This window comes from Phaenicophaeus curvirostris, chromosome 2 (assembly GCF_032191515.1).
Source record: "Phaenicophaeus curvirostris isolate KB17595 chromosome 2, BPBGC_Pcur_1.0, whole genome shotgun sequence".
Classification (NCBI taxonomy): domain Eukaryota; kingdom Metazoa; phylum Chordata; class Aves; order Cuculiformes; family Cuculidae; genus Phaenicophaeus; species Phaenicophaeus curvirostris.
Genome location: NC_091393.1, coordinates 123,479,384 through 123,498,438, shown reverse-complemented (window position 1 = coordinate 123,498,438; position 19,055 = coordinate 123,479,384). Strand labels below are relative to the sequence as shown.

General features: G+C 43.5%; 1 protein-coding gene and 1 long non-coding RNA gene across 3 annotated transcripts in view; one reads left to right on the top strand and one right to left on the bottom strand.

The window, feature by feature from the left end:
• The window catches only part of MFSD2B (MFSD2 lysolipid transporter B, sphingolipid), a 35,543-nt gene extending 19,524 nt beyond the window's left edge, over positions 1 to 16,019 (bottom strand). For both annotated transcript variants that reach the window (XR_011336839.1, XM_069850755.1), the window contains exons 1-5: positions 15,969 to 16,019; positions 11,988 to 12,104; positions 8,013 to 8,137; positions 4,740 to 4,863; positions 2,401 to 2,479 (exon numbers count right to left, since the gene is read on the bottom strand). Coding sequence is in view for 1 of the 2 variants with exons in the window: in XM_069850755.1 (XP_069706856.1) it covers positions 2,401 to 2,479; positions 4,740 to 4,863; positions 8,013 to 8,137; positions 11,988 to 12,104; positions 15,969 to 15,977 (454 nt within the window). In the remaining variant the exon portion in view is untranslated. The remainder of the gene's footprint in view (positions 1 to 2,400; positions 2,480 to 4,739; positions 4,864 to 8,012; positions 8,138 to 11,987; positions 12,105 to 15,968) is intronic.
• LOC138717293 (uncharacterized) lies at positions 15,755 to 18,898 on the top strand. Its single transcript, XR_011336840.1, has 3 exons — positions 15,755 to 15,876; positions 16,894 to 17,602; positions 18,460 to 18,898. It is a non-coding gene; the product is annotated as an uncharacterized lncRNA (long non-coding RNA).
• The last annotated feature ends 157 nt before the right edge of the window (positions 18,899 to 19,055 follow it).

Sequence of the window (19,055 nt, the reverse complement as noted above, 5' to 3'; positions counted from 1 at the left end):
ACGGGTGTTTCAAAAGCTCCTAAGTTCTTTGCTCTGTAACAGCCTGCCTAGGTGACCTTGAATACTTTTTTTTTTGTATATCCTTATAAAGAGATAAAAGTACTTCTCCACCTGATAGGAGGGCAATGCACAGAGATGGTGAGGTCAGACAGTGCAGGAATATTGACTGTATGGAGCTATGGAAGATCAAGTAAGGAAAAGGGAAGAGATGCTCCCTTGGATCTTTTAAATAATTGCTAATATGTCCCCAAATAGAGAATGCTTGTGAATGGAAAATTTGAGGCTTCACATAAAATTAATTGAAACCAATGGGGGTAAAGAAATAAAATCTTCCCTAAACTTTGTATCCAACCTTATAGTTCTGTCCTTACAAAAATGCTGGCAGAGAGTGAAAAGCCTAACCTCAGCCTACAAACCAACCTGAGATGGGCCTTGTAGATCTCCCAAGCTGTTGAGCACTCAGTGTAAAGACAGAACACCACCTACACGTTTATGACCTTTATCTAGATCTCCACATCTGCATTTTACCAAGCAGTTGCATAGGATTGAGCTCAGAAGCATCATTATAGGCAACAGAAATACAATCATTGTGAAATCTCATCTTCTATGTAGCAGCAAGAGCTAAGAAACAGACAGATTTTAAAGTTCCTATATGCACAGAATTTATAACGTATTACTTTCCACCTTAGCCAAGAAAGCTGATCTTTCAGAAATGAGATGTCCTTTAAGTAAGCTAAATTTTGCCCAGCATGTAAGTAAGATTATGTGAAAGCAACCTTGGAATCCAGTATTTCTAACATGCATTTGTAGTAAGGACCAGGACATTTATAATCAGCAGTTCTGCTTGTCTCCAGTAGAGGGTAATGGAGCCTCTGATCCCAATATTTTTGGTAAATGCACGCTTGATATTACGCAGCTGTTTTTCTTTAAGCAATTGAAGAAATGCCTGAACAACTGACTGCATCCAAGAAAGTCTACACACAAGAATTCTCTGTAAAACCTGAAGAGAGGCAAGTGTTTAAGTAAAACACTTATTAAAAAAAAAGGGAGAAAAAAAAGAGATTCTAATCTATTCATAACCATTATAAGAAAATTTGGCACCAAACAGATATAATTTCAAAATATACAAAACCACCAACATTTAAAAGTCAAAATTATTGTTCATCCCACCCCTTTAACTTGGCTTAGGAAACAGTTATACACCCCAAAGCTAAACCCTGTCTGGACAATAAAATGACCCTATAAACGTATAACACCTCTCAGCCATGGAGCTCAACAGCTTTTGTGAGCACGAATTTCACATGCCTATGAAGCCTTGCACTGAACTAGCAGATAGGGAAGCACATTTATTTCGATCAAATAGAAGACATAAAACGAGACAATAGAAAACACTAGGTACACAGATTTAGTTAGAATTCAGGCCAGATGACTCAGAATACAGTCAGTGCCAAAGAATATAACACAACTGGAATCTCCTGCTGTTCAGTCCTATCCTATGACTACTAGCCCACACTTTCTCTTGAGATTGTTGATGATAATGCAAATTACAACTGTTCCACGTGGCCAGAAAAGGATTGGGATGCCCAGGGGATATTGTATCTAGAATTTCTGACATGATTCTTTCAGCGCTTGTGGCCATTTCATTGTGCCTCTGTGGTTTAGTTTTCACCATACTCAAGCATGTATGTTGGGAGTTAGAAGGACTAATGGAAGAGAAAAGGGCTCTTGCCGGGAAGAGAAAACAGATGCAACATAAAAATTACAAGTTATTCTAAAGCAAGGACAAGATAAGACATAGAAAACTCTCGCATGAGATATTTGAGACTTTTCTCACTACCTCACTTAATGCTGGTGGCCATGAGAGGCAGAAGTCAGAGTAAAGAAGGCGTGAGAACAGAGCTGAAGAGAGCAGGAAGCGAAGAAGCTGTTTTTACGTTCAGCTTATGACCTACACAAGAAATACTTAAAATATTTCCACTGCACTTTTTTTTGGTCCGGTTGACTTGCTCTAAAGCAAAATCTTTGTCTGATTTTGTTTGTTAAAGAGCCAGAGGTACGGTGTGGAAGGCCTTGTTCTTTTAACTAACACAGTCAGGCTGTTAGCTAGTTATTACCCTGGCTTGAGTAAGCGTGATTTTTATTGTTTCCTCTGGCTAGCAATAAACCAAGAGGAGTTTCTAGCTAATCAGTCAGTTCGAGACAATAAAACATTGATGTCTCTCATTTAGCTAGAAAAATGGAAGCATTTACAGGACAAAATATGTTTCATCAGATATTAAAAATCTCCTCTAAAATCTCCAGTTTTGGGACACAAACCACTAGGAACTTGCTATACATAGAGAATGATTTTTAAATAAAACTCAGCCCTAATCCACATGAGAAAGCCCAGGTCACACTCACGGTATGCTGTTGCAGAATCTCTGTCCTTCTGGTCTGTGCTGAGAAACATGGTGAGGGCAGAATATGGTACTTGGAATAACTATGCAAAGAAAGAACATCACATAGGAAATGTCAGAGTAAATGCTGTATTCCTTTGATATCCAGGAAAATGGCTTAATGCGACCTTGGAATTCACTTATTTAGAATGTTGTGGTTTTTAGCACAGACACCTGTCTTTTCTTTCTGATTTTTAAAGCACATAAGAGGAAAAAAGTATATTACTTAATACAAGTAATAAATAATAAATTACCAAGTGGCTTTACCTTAATGCTGTGCTCCTTCATCTTCATTGGGAAAACGTCCTTCATAGCTAGGCTATAAAGCATCTAGATTACTCTGCACTAAGAGACTCTTACATTCCTAGCTTGAGCTAACGAACAAGAAGCAAAGCCATAATGTAGACAATACAATTTTCCACTTTATTCAAGCCAGAAGACTGCCTAAATCCCCCAAACGTTTCTATATCTGTCTCACTATTCAATCCCAGGAGATAATTATGAAAACTACTTTGTCTTCAGCATGATTATGCCACACATTCCTTAATTTGAGTCAGGATTAGGCAGAAATGCCCCATTGCTCTGCCCGTGCATGGACAAAAAGGTAGATGAGGAGCGTTGATTGTTTTTACAGCACTGTATCTGGCACACACTTGACACCTTGCTGTAAAATCTTGGTAGAAACAATGCACTGGTAGCATTTATTGCAATGCTGGGCAAATGAGCCCCACTTTTACTGCACAAGAGGCCGTATTTCCAGTACTTGCCTGACAATAACTGTTGAACATTAAAGGTTTGACCTTTCTGATGATCATGATGCGAGTGGGACTCTGTCCTTACAGTCTCTAACTAAAATAAAAATCACTTCTAAAACCTTGGAGTAAAAGACAGGTCAAACTCTCAGACTACTATGAAGTGGAACTGGGACATGAACCTGCTTGAACAATCAAGTTCTCTGTGGTGTTTCCACCACCACAGAGATCTGTAGCCAGACATACTAAGTCTTGAAGTTTGCATCCTACTCTGTTTGTACAAAATACACTTCTGCTCCCCTCCATCAAAAATGGCAAGCAGATACATTTTCAAATGTATTTTCTGCCTGGGAAAACTTGTGGTTTTCCTTCAAAGGAGAGAAGGAAGAAAATTATTTTAAGCCATTATGAATGTCTTCTGTACCATCTTTCTCCAGGGGAAACAAAAGACTGTGGGAAATATTCCAGCTTAACACAAGAATACACAATTCCCAGGTCCAATAGATCTCCAATAGGAGAAAAGCCGAGTCTAACAAGTACAAACATTTTAAATATCTGGGAACCACTTTTTCAAAATGCGATCCAGTGAAATTCAATCAGTCGGGACAAGCCCTGCCAAATTGCAATGCAGGCAATCTCACTTCCAGCCCTCATCTGCTGTGTGATGCTGCTTTGCCTGGAAGATACACCTTGCTTCACCTTGATATTCACCTTGACAAGGCAAAACGGGGTGATGCAACCCCTACATGTACAGAATGAAACATGTCAGAGAAGTTCTTTTGGGATCCACTGTGAAATGATGGCTTCTGCATCAAGACTGCAAATTCTGTATTAAAAAAATCACATGTGACAGGGGACAGGACAAGAGGAAATGGCCTCAAGCTCCACCAGGGGAGGTTTAGGCTGGACATGAGGAAAAAATTTTCACAGAAAGGGTCATTGGGCACTGGCAGAGGCTGCCCAGGGAGGGGGTTGAGTCACCATCCCCGGAGGGGTTTAAGGGACGGGTGGACGAGGTGCTGAGGGACATGGGTTAGTGATTGATAGGAATGGTTGGACTCGGTGATCCGGTGGGTCTCTTCCAACCTGGTTATTCTATGATTCTATGATTTCAGCTCTGTTACCCTGACTTTTCATTGCCTTCTAGCTTGAGTCAAAATATCCTGAACCAGAGCCATAAACCTGCCTTGTCTCCTAATCTGCTCCTGAAAACAGAAGCTATGAGAAGTTAGATGTCTAACTTGAATTATGAATCCAAACGCCTCCATGGATCCATGACGGAATGAGTTGAGCATCCAGGGCACAGCCAAAGAAAGAGACTGGAGGTAATCTGTCTGAATTAGCAGGTCATTTGCCAGAGAAACCACTGGCAGAGACCATCAACCAGCAGAGTGTTTCCTAAAAGGACATCTCCCTATCCCTTAAACTCAGTAGAAGTTGAAATCAAATATAAAGTTTTGGTAAATCTCAGCTTACTAAATCTGAACGCACCAACAAAGGAAGAAAACAAGCAAGTTACTGCTGAGAACAGCATGACCTGTAATCTACTCACTGTGGTCAGTGCTTGGAAAAGGCAGTAGAAAGTCAGATACCACACAACTCTTCCGGATACAAAAGGAGGCAGGTACCACATAAAAAAATAGGACACTACTGTGAAGGGTGTACATGCCAGCATCCTGCAAAGAAGATGTACACGTCAACAATCTTAACATAATGCTAGCAAAGCACATTAAATTTTCCTGTTAATAATCAATATAACGGCAAAGTATTTCATGTGCAGTTTTTCTAATTACAACAGTGCATGCTAGTAAGTATTAAACATTAGTGTGCATTAAATACTTAGATTAATATAAAATGTACACAAGTACTTCCATAAAATGGAAAAATACAGCAAAACTGAAGGAAAAGAGCTATATTTAAGTTAATATCCCACTCAGAACAGACACAATTACCTTGCACATGCACTGTAACAGCATATATGTATTGCCATTCCTTCAGACATGTTTCAGACTATAAATTTCTTAGAAAGAACCACTGAAAACTAAGCTCTATTGTCATGTCTTTGCATACTTCAGCAATTTTTACATAAGCCTACTTATTACCAAGGATTCCCTCTTTCAGTTTTAATGCCTTCAGTTTTCCTCTTAACTTAGCCTCTTTGTTGCTACTTCAATCAAGTGCAAATACAGTTGATTGGTAAATACACTTTAAAATGTTGAAAACAGCATAAAAGATAATGGCTGCGGGCTGTTCAAAGTTCCTGTAGTTGCTATGTGGGTATACGATAATTTGCTCCATTTAACTCAACAGCAAAACTCCCTTCAAACACAAAAGGATCACCTTCTGGTGAGGAAGGTGCCTTAAAATAAAGAACCGCAGGAACTTAAATTCCAGGCATAGCCATTAACCAGCAATTAATTAAATTAGTCTAAAAAAATTATTTCAGGCAAACAACACTTGTCAAACTCCATGATACGGAAGAAGTGGTCAGATGCTATTATTTCCTGAAAGTCTGAGCTGCAGCATCACCAGGGCTCTCCTGTATTCCTGTAAATCGAACATTATACAATGCAATTAGATGACCAAGATGCCAACAAACACGTCTAAACACATAAAAGAGAAAAGAAATGAATCCCTTCACAACAGCACTACTGACATTAGGGATCAGCTGATTATTTTGCAATCACAAACTGAAAACCTAGAATACAAAAGAGTAATGTGGGTAAATAGTTTAGTAAAACAATGGCTTTTCCACACTGCTTTTTGGGATGGGCAGCATCACCGGGAGCTGAGCATTTACAAGGAAAGTGCTAGGTTCTGGTATTCTCCAGCCCTCCACTCCCCAGCCCACAGTTCACCCACAACGGTCAGCAATGGAAAAAACACAAATACAGGTAAAATCCTAATACACCCCAGAGAATCTACTTTCCTCTCTAAAAGTGTGAGCTCTTCCAGACTGCTGTGCAGACAAAGCCACCGCAGTAAAATATTTTCATAGCCAATTCTGCATGCAACTTCCCAGCAAAAACCCTCTTAGTATTCTTCCCCTTCCATTCTCTTTAACATTTTCCTTTCCTCATTACTGTCAGTGAATTTTCAGAGCCTTCCTGAAACCGCTGAATGTCTGATTGCCTCCTATTATCTCCTTTGACAAAATGTTTGACCAGGTTTCTGTATTTCAAGTCAATGTCTACTTATGCCTTTTAAGCACATTACAGAAAGGAGATAAACAGTGATTGATGACTAGTTATTATACTGAGCATGGTATTAAAGTATAATTAAACTTTCACCTTATTTTCTGATGTTCTTGGCTTTTCTGGCAGCTTTTCTGACTGAGCCAATTCCATTGCTTCATTCTGGATACTTAAGAAGTCAGAATAATTTCAAAGTATTTTTAAGACCCATTTTTCGTTTTGTGTAAATATGGTCTGACCCTCAAAGTATAGGAACAAAATTCACCTGAAAAAAAATTACCACTGCCAAAATAATAGACAAAATCCTTCTGGAGAGAAAGCAGATGAACACATATTGAAGGCTGGGTTAGATAAGCACTTTTCCTGTAAGAAGTGCAAGCTGTAAAGTAGCTGGTTTACAGTGCAAAGGGCTGATAAGGTCATGCTTGTGCTAGGACGCGAGTTATCGTAACGTGGAGTTAACACTAAGTCTAAACAAAAGCCTTTGCAGTATCTTCAGACAAGGGGGAAAAAGGCACCAGAATACATCAGGCCCTGTCCCTGCTGGGGCCAAGAGGAGGTGATCTCAGCCTTCTTCCAACTCGTACTTGCCTTAGTCAGAGATAAGCTGCTCATGGACATGTTTCTGTGGCCATAAACCCACATGACAGCAAGAGAACCACCGGTTAGGAAAGTGGGCTTACTTTCCATGAAAAGTCAACTTCTTTGCTCAGGAATCCACATTTACTCTTAGATTGTTGTTTGGGGGTTATATTAGTTCAAAATATCTTATAATACATCCTCACAATGAATGAGACAGAGCAGTGATGAAAGACTCCTTATTTCACAAACTACTCAATCTCACTTTTACTTCCAAGATATAAAACCCCCAACAAATGAACTCCCTGTGGCATTCATGAGCTTGGGTTCCTATAACATGGACCACCTCTTCTCAGCTGTCTTGCTTCTAGAGTGCCTACAAGGGATACGTACATCACAGTGAAACATCGCTCCATCCCTCTAGAAATGCTGATCAAAATCTTGCAGCATCTCATTCCATTAAAAAAGTAATGATGGCTTTTTAATTAAATAAAAGAAACAAGACCAGAATATGACTGCTGCAGGTGTCAGGGCAGTGCTGGTGGCTGAGCCTTCAGTGCCGTGGTGTTGCATCTGCTCCGCGTGTACGCACACATCCTCTAATGAACTGAACAGGCTAAAGAACCGAAGTTAATGGAGCTCCTGGAAAGCTGATGTCAGAAATGAAAGCACATTAGGACACAAGTAGAAACAAGTTCCAACTTCATGGAGGAGTGAAGCCAAACTGAAGGAATCTAGACAAAGATTCAACCACAAATTCAAGAACATTTTAGACCGAAGCTTCCAGTTTTGTTAACGTTTTGGTGTCTTGGCTTTGTTTGTGTCTCTTCTCTGTTTTCATGGGTGAACAAGCTAAAGGGAAATAGAGGACATGACAAATTTTTCTTTTTGCTTTTATGTACCTAGAATGAATACAGTCACTGTTGTCTGGGAAACAGGCAAAGAAAAATGAGTCTAATTCGGTGAGACGGCAGTATAATCACAACACACACTCTGTTCATATATATATACACACACACACGTGTGAAATACACGTATACATTTCTGCTTACCAAGGCATGAGCCGGCCTATTTTTGTCCATCTGCTTTTGCTAATAAAAAAGCCAGCAACAGGATCAGTAACTGCACCTGAGGCTTTGCCAATGAACAGCACCAAAGAGGCATGAAACGGAGTAATCTGGAAGTACAGAGACAATACTGTAAACAACAGCCATTGTTTCACAATACAATGAAACAGCATAAAGCAACTTTCCAGATAGAACCTCAGCGTTTTAAAGAATAATGATAGCTCATCTACAAAACACGTCTGCTGCTGTCATAGAAATTACTATTGGTTACCTGTAGCAGACAAAAGAGACATCGAGACAGGCACCATGCAAGAAGGGATTAGAGGGGAAATGTGCAAGGAAGGAGAGATTGTGGATGTGTTTAGAACTAGTAAAATGAGTCAGACAGTCAAATAATAGACTAAAGTCCTTGTTTTAGTCATAAAACCTGACAAGAGTCCCTCTGTAATCATCCCTTCACTCTGCTCCCCACGTAGTCCTGTTTCCCATATCTTTAACTTGACTTGGTCTAGAAAAAAGGAGCTGTTTATACACATTCATGTTTTTTCATCTCCTGAGACTACTGACAAAGCTGTCAACTGCTGGCGTGTGGCTGTGGAAGAGGTTCTAGCACAGCAGACTTGATCCACCGAGAACTGAACTGTGACAAGTGAATTGCATAGGGCACATCTGTCCAAATCCAAGTTGCCAGCACGTGTCCAACAAATCTCACTTGAAAAATGTTCATGGATTAGAAGAGAATAAAAAGGCCAACTAAAAAAATCCTTGGGAGTTAACCCAGGAGGACCATCCTTAGGTGCCTATATAGAAATGCAGTTTATCCCAGCCACTGTAATTATTTTTCACTCGTATCTATAGAAAGCTTAGGAATTAATATCACACAATGGTTAAAAATGATGGGTGGTCTTCCAAGTGCTCAATTTGTGCCACTGAAACTATAGGCCTGATAAAAAAAAAAATCATTGAAATCTATAGAAACATGAATGTTCCTCAAATCAATAATAGAAAGACTGCTGAAACAGCCTGTGCAGCTTTAACAGTGATAGTGGACAAAACCCCTTCATCTCTATGCTTCCTCATGCTATCGGTGCTCCAGAACTGCAGGAAGCCTGGTGGATGCAGCTGATACAACACCAAGCTTGAGCTCGTATCCTCTGTTTTTCTGCAGAGCTTATTGACTCCTAGGCAGCATCTCGTGGCTTCCAGCTGGTACAGGTCCCCTGCCCGCAGAATTTGCTGCAGGTATTCCTTCAGAGGTGAAGGAAAGGAGCAATAATCTCTGGATGTCCTGGGTAACCTTTGTAAAAGGCAGATATTATGCACTCTTGTAATCACAGCTGTTAAATTTTAGCCCAAATTAGGTGAAACTGCAGGGGCAGCTAATCTTCCCGACACCATCAGCTCTAAGGCATATGATCCACCCTAGAAAGCTTCTGAACAGGGAAGGACTGGGAATGGTAGCTTCCAGCTGCGAAAGACAGTGGCTCTCCAAGCATCCTGTTGATGTTGAGATGAGCAGCAGGCTTTGTCCCACAGCAGCGTGTTGACATCCATATCATCCACCTCTGCTGACCTGGGTGGCAAGAAACCCACCAGCCTTGAGCCAGACTTGCCACTGGGGCTTCACTGGAGCTGCTCATGAGTCACTGCTGCTTCTCCAGAGACAGGTCAGCCAAAACAAGAACAAAATAGGAGTTGAAAAGATACGGGGAGGGAAATACTGCAGCTATGAGGGACACAGGGACAGAAAACTTCATATCTGGTGGGGTTTGCCCTGGTTCAGATAATGGGATGATAATGGTTCAGATAATAGAAAGAAAAAGGACATTAGATAAGCAGAGGTGGAAGAAAGCTTTGAGGAAAATTAAAACCTCTTATGTTACGAGTGGAGTCTGGGTAGTCACCCTGTCTTCCCCATCGGTGCAGGCTTATACATCTCTTGGCTGCATTTTCTTAACCTCCAGATCTGGACAGTGCCTCTTGGCACCAATACGAGAAATTTCTCAGTCTTAATAAAATACAAGATTAAATATGCTAAATTAACCTATCTCAAAAGGAATCAAGACAAAGAACCTGTTAACAGAAGTTTTGGTGTTTTCTAGTTGACTCAAGGATCCTGTGCGGTTTGGAGTTGCATTTATATTCTGAAGTTTATACAGGTAATCTAGGTGGAATATGGGATCCAAATGGAAAAACTATAAGCTACGGAAAGTGAATACTAACGTAACACTCTTAGAAAGGATCCAGATTATCTATGAATGATTACACCTGGCAAGTTTCACCATCTCTCAAAGAGCTAAAACAGTTCTGCCCTCTAAGCAGGCAAGGATTAAATCCTGGTAGTTAGAATGACATGTTCTCCTCTGAAAACATGGGGAAAACCCCCACAGGATTTCAGAGCTGTTTATCAGGCCTTGAAATAAACCCTGTCCATGCAGGATCACTTCAGAGAACAAACTAAACTGTCAAAGAACAAATAATTAGGCCCCTTAATGAAGTAGTAAATGTATCATTACAAGCATTAAGCAAAATTACTAGGTTTCACTAGGAACTTGTTAACAAAGTAATTATTACTACGTCATTTATTTAGGTAGCATCCAAAGATGCAAGAATGGGACTCCAGCTTTCTAGACACTGCACACAAACACATAAAGAAACAAACAGTCCCTAGCTTCAAGAATTTTTAATGTCTATGATAAGCAGAGTGGGGAAATTGCCATATTTATAAGCACCCTGGGAGAACTGCATTAGTGCCTTTCTCATTCAGTTCACGCTTCATCATCTCCAAGGTTTGGATTGCCACCTTGATGAGGGACGCAGCTGTACTCAGAGCTGCCTGCACATCCCTGCTGCTACCTGTTCCACCTCCAACTCCTCAGACTCCACACCACCCACTCACTGTTTTTGACACTGCTGTCCAAAGCTGCCCCCTTTTCAAGATCTTGGCTTTGATTTCAATGACACAATCAAGATCTCACTTTTACAGGTCCTAGCATGTTGCCAATTTTATCAGTAAACCACACCTCAGCTTCCGAGATCAGACTTCTATAGAAAAACTATAAACGCAATCTTTTGGACACCTTCACTCCTCCAGTCACGATATCCTGTCTTTCTACATCATAAACAGCAAATGGATAATGATATCCAATCCAGAATCTCCTGTTCTTCCCAGCAGATAAAAGCATTCATCAGTGCTGAAAGCCACTCATGTAGTTTCAGCTGCAGCTGTTCTCACAGCTCCTGCAATATGACCTCAAATCATTTGTTCTACCCAATAACACTTTCGCTGTCCCACCTAGTCACTGCACAGACATACAAGACAATCCAGAACAGTAAAAAATGCTTACGAATTGATTTTTTTTCATTCCTCTGCTGTCCTGAAATCTAGCTGTAGCAGCTGAAAGTCAGACGAATGGGATGACTCCTACTGCTTTGCTGTACCAGCTCTGCTACTGCACCAGAAAGCCACAGACTGGAAGCAAAGAACCTTCGGGGAGAATAACTCGGCTTTCTTTGCAAGGAAATTACCCTAGATAAGCCAGATAAAATTAATGTGAATTCGTGTTGGATGCAACTACAGTGATTTTGGCTAAACCAAATGAATAGAACTTGCCAACCTCAAATGGTGCCATTAATGTTTCAGATGCTTCATACCTTGTGCTCTGACTCTTGACAGAGAACTGCTGTGAGCTCTACAGCGCCTAAAGCCCTACTAATGATCCCAAACTATAAGCAAACAATGGCCACCTCAAAATAGAAGGGAAACTAGAGAAAACAAACAAACAAACAAATATTTCCAGACAAGTTTATGCAGTTTTCAGGATGCTGAACAGCTGCAGGCAATGGTAACGAGACAATTTATAAGCTTTATTAGCAAATGGACTTTATATCATTCCAGGCAGATGGTTGACAACATCAGAGTTGAGTCTACAGACTGCAAAGGTTTCATGTGCTACTTACGTGGGCTATATCGAGGAGATAGATCTGTAGGAAGAAAGCAGCAGCGCTCCCCGCCACTTGATTTGGGGCACCCCCTATCGCGTAGCACAGTTTGCCGCATATCGAGAGCCTGTATTCCTGTTCAAGATAAAGCAGAACAAGCAATGAGAAAACACAATGAACAGAAGTTGAAAGGTGCGGAAATATTAAAGTTAAAGTCTAAGGTTAACACCAAATCCAGGTGTTCATGTCACAGGAATTCCACTAATAAGTCCGTATGCCCTCAACCCGTACCCTCAACAGGCATTGGGATCCTCGTTGCTTTGAATTTTGATGGTTTTGTTCCTTAATTCAGCCTCTAAAACCAGATTACAGTGTTCCTACAAGGGAATCTAGGCTTACCTACCTGCTTCTCACAAGCGATTAGAAAGAAACAAGTCTACAAACAAGCAGGAAGCAACAAAGTGCACATTGTTACATTATTTTCTGAACATAATTTTTTCTTCAAATCATAGAACCATAGAATAACCAGGTTGGAAGAGACCCACCGGATCATTGAGTCTAACCATTCCTATCAAACACTAAACCATGTCCCTCAGCACCTCGTCCACCCATCCCTTAAACCCCTCCAGGGAAGGTGACTCAACCCCCTCCCTGGGCAGCCTCTGCCAGTGCCCAATGACCCTTTCTGTTCAATCCAGATTTTTTAAAGACTGAAAACCTTTTTACTTCTACAAAATAATTTCCTATATTTATCTTTCATGCTGTAACGATTGATATATACTCTCACACCGCAGTAGTTATACAACACCCATAGAAGTACAGTTGCAGAGTCAAATGCAGACCAAAGATTCCAAACATTTGTGCTCTGTTCCTTCCTCACTTTGTCACAAAATGCTGGTGTGACCCTGGCAACGTTGCTTGACTTCGTACGCCTGCCTTTTGACTCGACTGCTCTATATCTTTTGTGAAAACTGGCATCCTAGGGAAAGTGATTTGGGGGCCCAAGTCCTGTTTAGGAAGGACTCAAATCCACTCTGGGCACGTTTACAAAATTTTGTAGAGTCCTTTGCTTTTTGATGTTTGAAAAGTACTGTAAGCATCCAAGAATATTCTCTAATAGAAATGTCAAATTAGAGTAAGATAAAAGCTGAAAGTAAGGTTTCACAGCAGTAATTAGAAGAAAAAAATGCAGAGTCTAATAGAAATTCTAATGAAGAACACTGTGTTTTCTAATAGTAAAGGTTCCAGAATATTGGAAAGCCATTAAAAAAACCTTAAGACTTAATATCATGCCATAAAAATCAAAATACAGGAAGAAAATGATGCTGCATTAATCTTTTATTCCTTTCAAAGGGACAACCACATCCAAACCAAACTTAGACTTCTCCACTTTGAATCCCTCTTTAACAATTGCAGCCAGCAGGAAACATGAAGAGGAGCAGCAATGTTAATCCTAGGTCTGCCACCTCTCTGAACTGACTAAACAAGCCCTTAATTCAGGATAAAAATAGAGATATGGCAATGAGATCCACCACAATGATAACAGTTTGATACATCACCCAATTTCTGAACATTAATATTTACTGGGCCTATAGTTAAAAGTGGAAAATACGCAGAGAGCGTCTGTTATGGGATGCAGGGGAGAAAATCCCCTCAGCCTCGGTTGGGACCATGTGATATCGCTAACAAATGACTCCAGAAACCGTGTGGAGAAGGATAACATCACGCTCATGCGGAGCAGGGTGACCAGCAGCAAAGCATCGACTGTGAGTAACTAACAAGGTTTTTTTGCTGTTACTCTTCAGCCTGAATTTCCCCACTGCACTGCCTACTCAAGCAACAGAAATTGCTCGTTTTCTGTGATATCCAGTGAAAGCTTTTTCACCTGTGTGTGTCAGTAAGCTTGAAGTACTCCAAAAATTCACTAGAGATCTGAATCTGTAGGCAGCAGTCAAATAAAGAACAAAATACAAAGTATTTACAGTGAAAATTATGTTTTAAACCCCCTGTGGTGTAGTTGAATGTCAACATCCGATTGCTTCTACAAGCTTTAGAAGCGACATGAGAGGATGGGGTGGGAGGTAAGAGTGAAGGCCAGGTGAAGTTATAATCTTTTTTTTCGTCTCAGATTAACTTGACAATTCTGAATTTAAATGTTCTCCTGTCATATCAAAGTTAATTGTCCTTCAAGGTAAACCAAGAAAGTGTAATAGTTGAGAGATTTGATTTTGTTCCTTAAACAGAAGAATAAGTGTAAACATTGTTATAGAAAAATTAGTGTCTCAGACAACAACAATTCTAGTGTAAGTTAAAACCATCTTTGTCAGTGCTTATAAATTCTCCCTTCCCAAAACAGAAATTGAACACGATATTTATAGCGGATCATCTTATTTCTATAGGAAGTATTTAAATACATGAAAAAACCAACTCTGCAACTGTGTGAAGATATTGGACGAACATCCTGGGCGCGGGGAGCCGCGTTCTGTCCCAGGCTGCTCTTTATCAGCCCAGTCCAGAACAGAACCAGCCAGTAATTTGAAGGCAGCAAGAAGAGAGAGCAAAACCTGCGGCTCAAAGATAAACGGAGCCTGGCGTTTATCTGAGAGACAATGAACATGTAGCTCATGAGGAGCAGCTTTGAGTCAGCTTTTCTCCAACCATGGAATTAGCAATTAAGCAATGTTTCTGTTCTGTGAGTGACCATACAACCGCCTCTTAAAAGCCCGAGTGGGACACGCACGTGTGGCAACCTTACACCAAATATCTCAAGGACTCTTTTCAGGTTTCTTAGTCACATCAGCCCATCTGAATGGAAGAAATAAGAATGGGGCTTGGGAGAAGATGCCTAAGAGGGGCACATGAACACAGCAGGTGACAGGATGTTCTTCCAGCTGCCACTAACGTAGCGCTGAGGGGTCTGTGAGCCAAAGGCACCACATCTCCACTTAAAATCCACAGATTTCTCCCATGAATTCAGCCAGATGCTTTCTGAGCACAGAAATTCAAGCCAGAGCGGCACATGCCCACGGCGCCCGATGAGCTCCATGGCTTGGACGCCCTCCACCGCATGGGAAAGGGCCACCTGGGCTCCTGCTCGGAAGCTGCCCTCTCCCAGTTTTACCAGACGCCCCCCTGAAGCCACGGAGCGAGGGGGTCCTCCCTCAGCCCCCTCTTGTCTGCCTCCTCACCGCAATCCCGGCAGACACCGAGTCCAGAGATGAAGTTTGGAATGGAAGAGAGTGACCCCCATCCCACCGGCTCCTCCGCTGCCACCGGTGCCCCCGGGCTGGGCAGGGAGAGCCAGGGGATGGGGGAGAGCAAGAGGGGCTGGGGGGAGAGCAAGAGGGGCCGGGGGGAGAGCAAGAGGGGATGGGGGGGGGAGCAAGAGGGCATGGGGGGGGGAGCAAGAGGGCATGGGGGGGGGAGCAAGAGGGCATGGGGGGAGAGCAAGAGGGCATGGGGGGAGAGCAAGAGGGCATGGGGGGAGAGCAAGAGGGCATGGGGGGAGAGCAAGAGGGCATGGGGGGAGAGCAAGAGGGCATGGGGGGAGAGCAAGAGGGGATGGGGGGGGGAGCAAGAGGGCATGGGGGGAGAGCAAGAGGGCATGGGGGGAGAGCAAGAGGGGATGGGGGGAGAGCAAGAGGGGATGGGGGGGAGGAAGAGGGGATGGGGGGGAGGAAGAGGGGATGGGGGGGAGGAAGAGGGGATGAGCTTTCTCCTGCTACCAGCTCCAGAGGAATGAGAGGATGGAGAGGGAGTCTCCTCCTGCCCCCAGCCCCTGAAGGTTAAGAGTGCAGAGAAGATGAGCTTTCTCCTGCCCCCAGCCCCAGAGGAATGAGAAAACGGGGAGGGAAGGAGCTTTCTCCTGGCACCGAGGGGCCCGGGACCGTCGCACGGAGCCCTCGAGGTTAAACGGCGCTTCCCGGGGGGAGGGAGGGAGCGGGGATGGAGAAGGGGTCCCGGTTCCCGGCCGAGGCAGAGCGGAGCAGCGGCCCTTACCTGCTCCATGGCCCCGCGGACACAGCCCGGCACCTGCGGGACGGGGCGGAGCCGCCGCCCTGCGCTGCGGCCGAGGGGCCGGCGGCCCACAGCCCCTCTGCTGCCCGCCCCATCTGCTGCGGGCTCAGGAGCATCCCCTCTCTCCACCCTTCCATCCCACTTCCACTGCGGGCTCAGGAGCATCCCCTCACCCTCTGTCCCTCCACCCCCTCCGTGCCACTTGCGCTGGGAGTGACAGGAGCATCCCCCCACCTCCATCCCTCGGTGCCCCTTCCACTGCGGGCACAGGAGCATCCCCTCTCTCCACCCTTCCATCTGCCATCCCACCTCCACTGGAGGCACAGAAACATCCCTTCTTTGCATTCCTCCCTGCCCCTTCCACTGCGGGCTCGGGAGCATCCCCTCACTCTCTGTCCCTCTATCCCTCCGTGCCCCTTGCGCTGTGGGCACAGGAGCATCCTCTCACCCTCTGTCTCCCCACCCCTCCATGCCACTTCCACAGTGGGTACAGAACATCCCCCCTCTCCATCCCTCCGCACCACTTGCACTGCAGGTGGCAGGAGAATCCTCTCACCTTCTGTCCCTCCATCCCTCAGTGCCACTTCCACTGCGGGCACAGGAGCATCTCTCTTCACCTTCTGTCCCTCCACCCCTCAATGCCACTTCCACCGCAGGCAGCAGGAACATCACCTCATCCTACATCCCTTGATGCCACTTCCACTGCGGGCACAGAAGCATCCCCCCTCTCCACCCCTCCGTGCCACTTGCGTTGTGGGCACAGGAGCATCCTCTCACCTCCTGTCCCTCCATCCCTCGGTGCCACTTGTGTTGGGGGTGGCAGGAGCATCCCCTCACCCTCTGTGCCCCTTCCACTGCCGGGTGGAGCTGGGGCCACAACGCCAGCCTCACTGTCTCCTTCCTGCAGGCTCTGGTTAAACCCGGGTTTCTGCACGGGACCCAGCCTGAGCATCCCAGGAAAAGCAGTCCCCTCGGCGGCTCCCAGCAAAGGGAAGCACTGCTGCTGCCCTCGCAGGTCCTGGAGCTGGCACCGCTATCCAGGTGGGGCAGGGTTCCCACCACCATCGCTCTGCCCACAGGAAAACAGGCTGCTGAGCATCCTTCGCCTCAAAGGAAAAGACAGGTGCGTTTTGAAGCGTGGATTCTTTCGACAGTGAGACAGGCTGAGAGAAGAGTGTTTAAACAAAGCCACGGGCACACAAGGACTCAGTTATCCACTCCCCTTGGGAAGATGACTGCTGATCTCCACGTACGAGACTTCCCGGCTTGGCTGATTCCAAGAGCTCTGCCATGGATGGGATCACTACGCGGGAACTGGACGGCCACTGCAAAACACGCTGTGAAGCGCCAACATGCACAACCTCATTTGAAAAGAATAATTACAGCAAATCCACAAAATTCTGGAAGAACGAGGCATTAAATATTTCCTTAAAATCAAACCTTCAACCTTAAACTGGAACTGTGGCCTTAATGGGCCCTGTGAAAACTCTCTGGAGCTTTCAGGCTCCAAGGGGTCCCTAAAGACTGGGGCCAGCTGGGCTTCAAAACAGAGATGGAATGCTCAGTCCTTCAGCCCCACTATGCAATTTGTTCTAAAATACTAAGCTAGACACAAGGTACGCACATAACATTCAAACTCAACATTTAGGTTCTTCATTTTCTCTTCACGGAACACCCTCACAATACATGAAATCATTGTTACCTGCATTTGCATGTTTCTTCATGAAGGAAAAAAAAAAAAAAACCTACAGGAAGCATTTACTTTCTTTGTTCTCTTCCGAGCTATTTCAATTTTGCTGTTAATGCATGGGCTTTACTCAAAACAGTGAAGGCTTGTGAAGAAACAACGAATAACTGATAGCATTGGGGTGTTTCACAAACTCAGGCATTGATCAGGCAGTTTTACTGTTGTTTGACCAGCTCACAATAGCTGCCCCCAGCGCTGAGCAAGAGATTAGGCTGTCCAGACACTACAGGTAGCTGATCAGTCTTTACAAATTGACCAGAACCAATGAGGTTTAGGAAAGCCCTGCATTCATTCCAAAGATTTTCTCCAAATTAGGCAATCAGTAATCCAATCGCTGTTTGTTGCCCTTTCCTAAAGGCACTTTCTCGTCTATGGGATCCGTGCAGTCAGCATCACTCTTGACTTCATAAAGATGTGCTCTCACTGTGTAATTAAGATCGTGGCACTTTCAAATAGCAAATGCACAGTGAAGTACATCAAAGCTGAAGCCACAATCAATTTCAGTAAAACACAACGTATAGCCACACAGAATCAAGCTATCCAGTCTCTTAAAATACTGGTAGCAGGCAGAAGTGATGCTGAAATACTAAATATTTACTGCATCTTCCCAAAACCATGATCTTTTCATAACAAGCAAAATGGATTTGTGTACCTTAGAATTTCTCACTCCCTTTCCCTTCAATTTCAATCAATCTTACACTATTTCTTTAAATTTCTGTGTTGCAGATGCAGGAACAGTACATGCTACTTTGACATTTCACACACCTTTTGGACAAGAACAGAGCTCACAATCAAGCACGTGTGGTTTTCTAATACTCAGCTTTACATTAAGACAAATTCAAAAGCACCAAGTAATAAAATTTGCTGTTCAGGAAGCTCTGCAAACTAAGGGTTGGGTCTGTGTCCATAGGTGACTTGCCTCTTAAGTTTCACTAGTGGATTTGTCTCCACATTTCTTCCCAATATTGGAGAGCTGGAAGGCTTTTCACATAGTAAAGGAGTCCGAGCAAAAGCGAAGAAAATTTAGTTGTAGCATTTGCTACATAAACCAGAGTGACACACTAGCACATTGAGTTTACAGACTGAAAACAGTTAACTGCATAGTTTTCAGAGATTTCCTTTCTGAACGTACGGAATAGGTATTTGTGCACTTGACTTTCATCTCGCTGCCCTCAAACATATCAGGAGAGATGCTGAAGTCAAACAGTTTTACACCACCGGGAACAAAGTAAGCGCAGCCCTACCTTGAAGTAGCATGACTTTCTGATAGAATTCAAGTCACCCCAATTCAGTAATTTTCTATTTAGAACAAAATCAGGAAA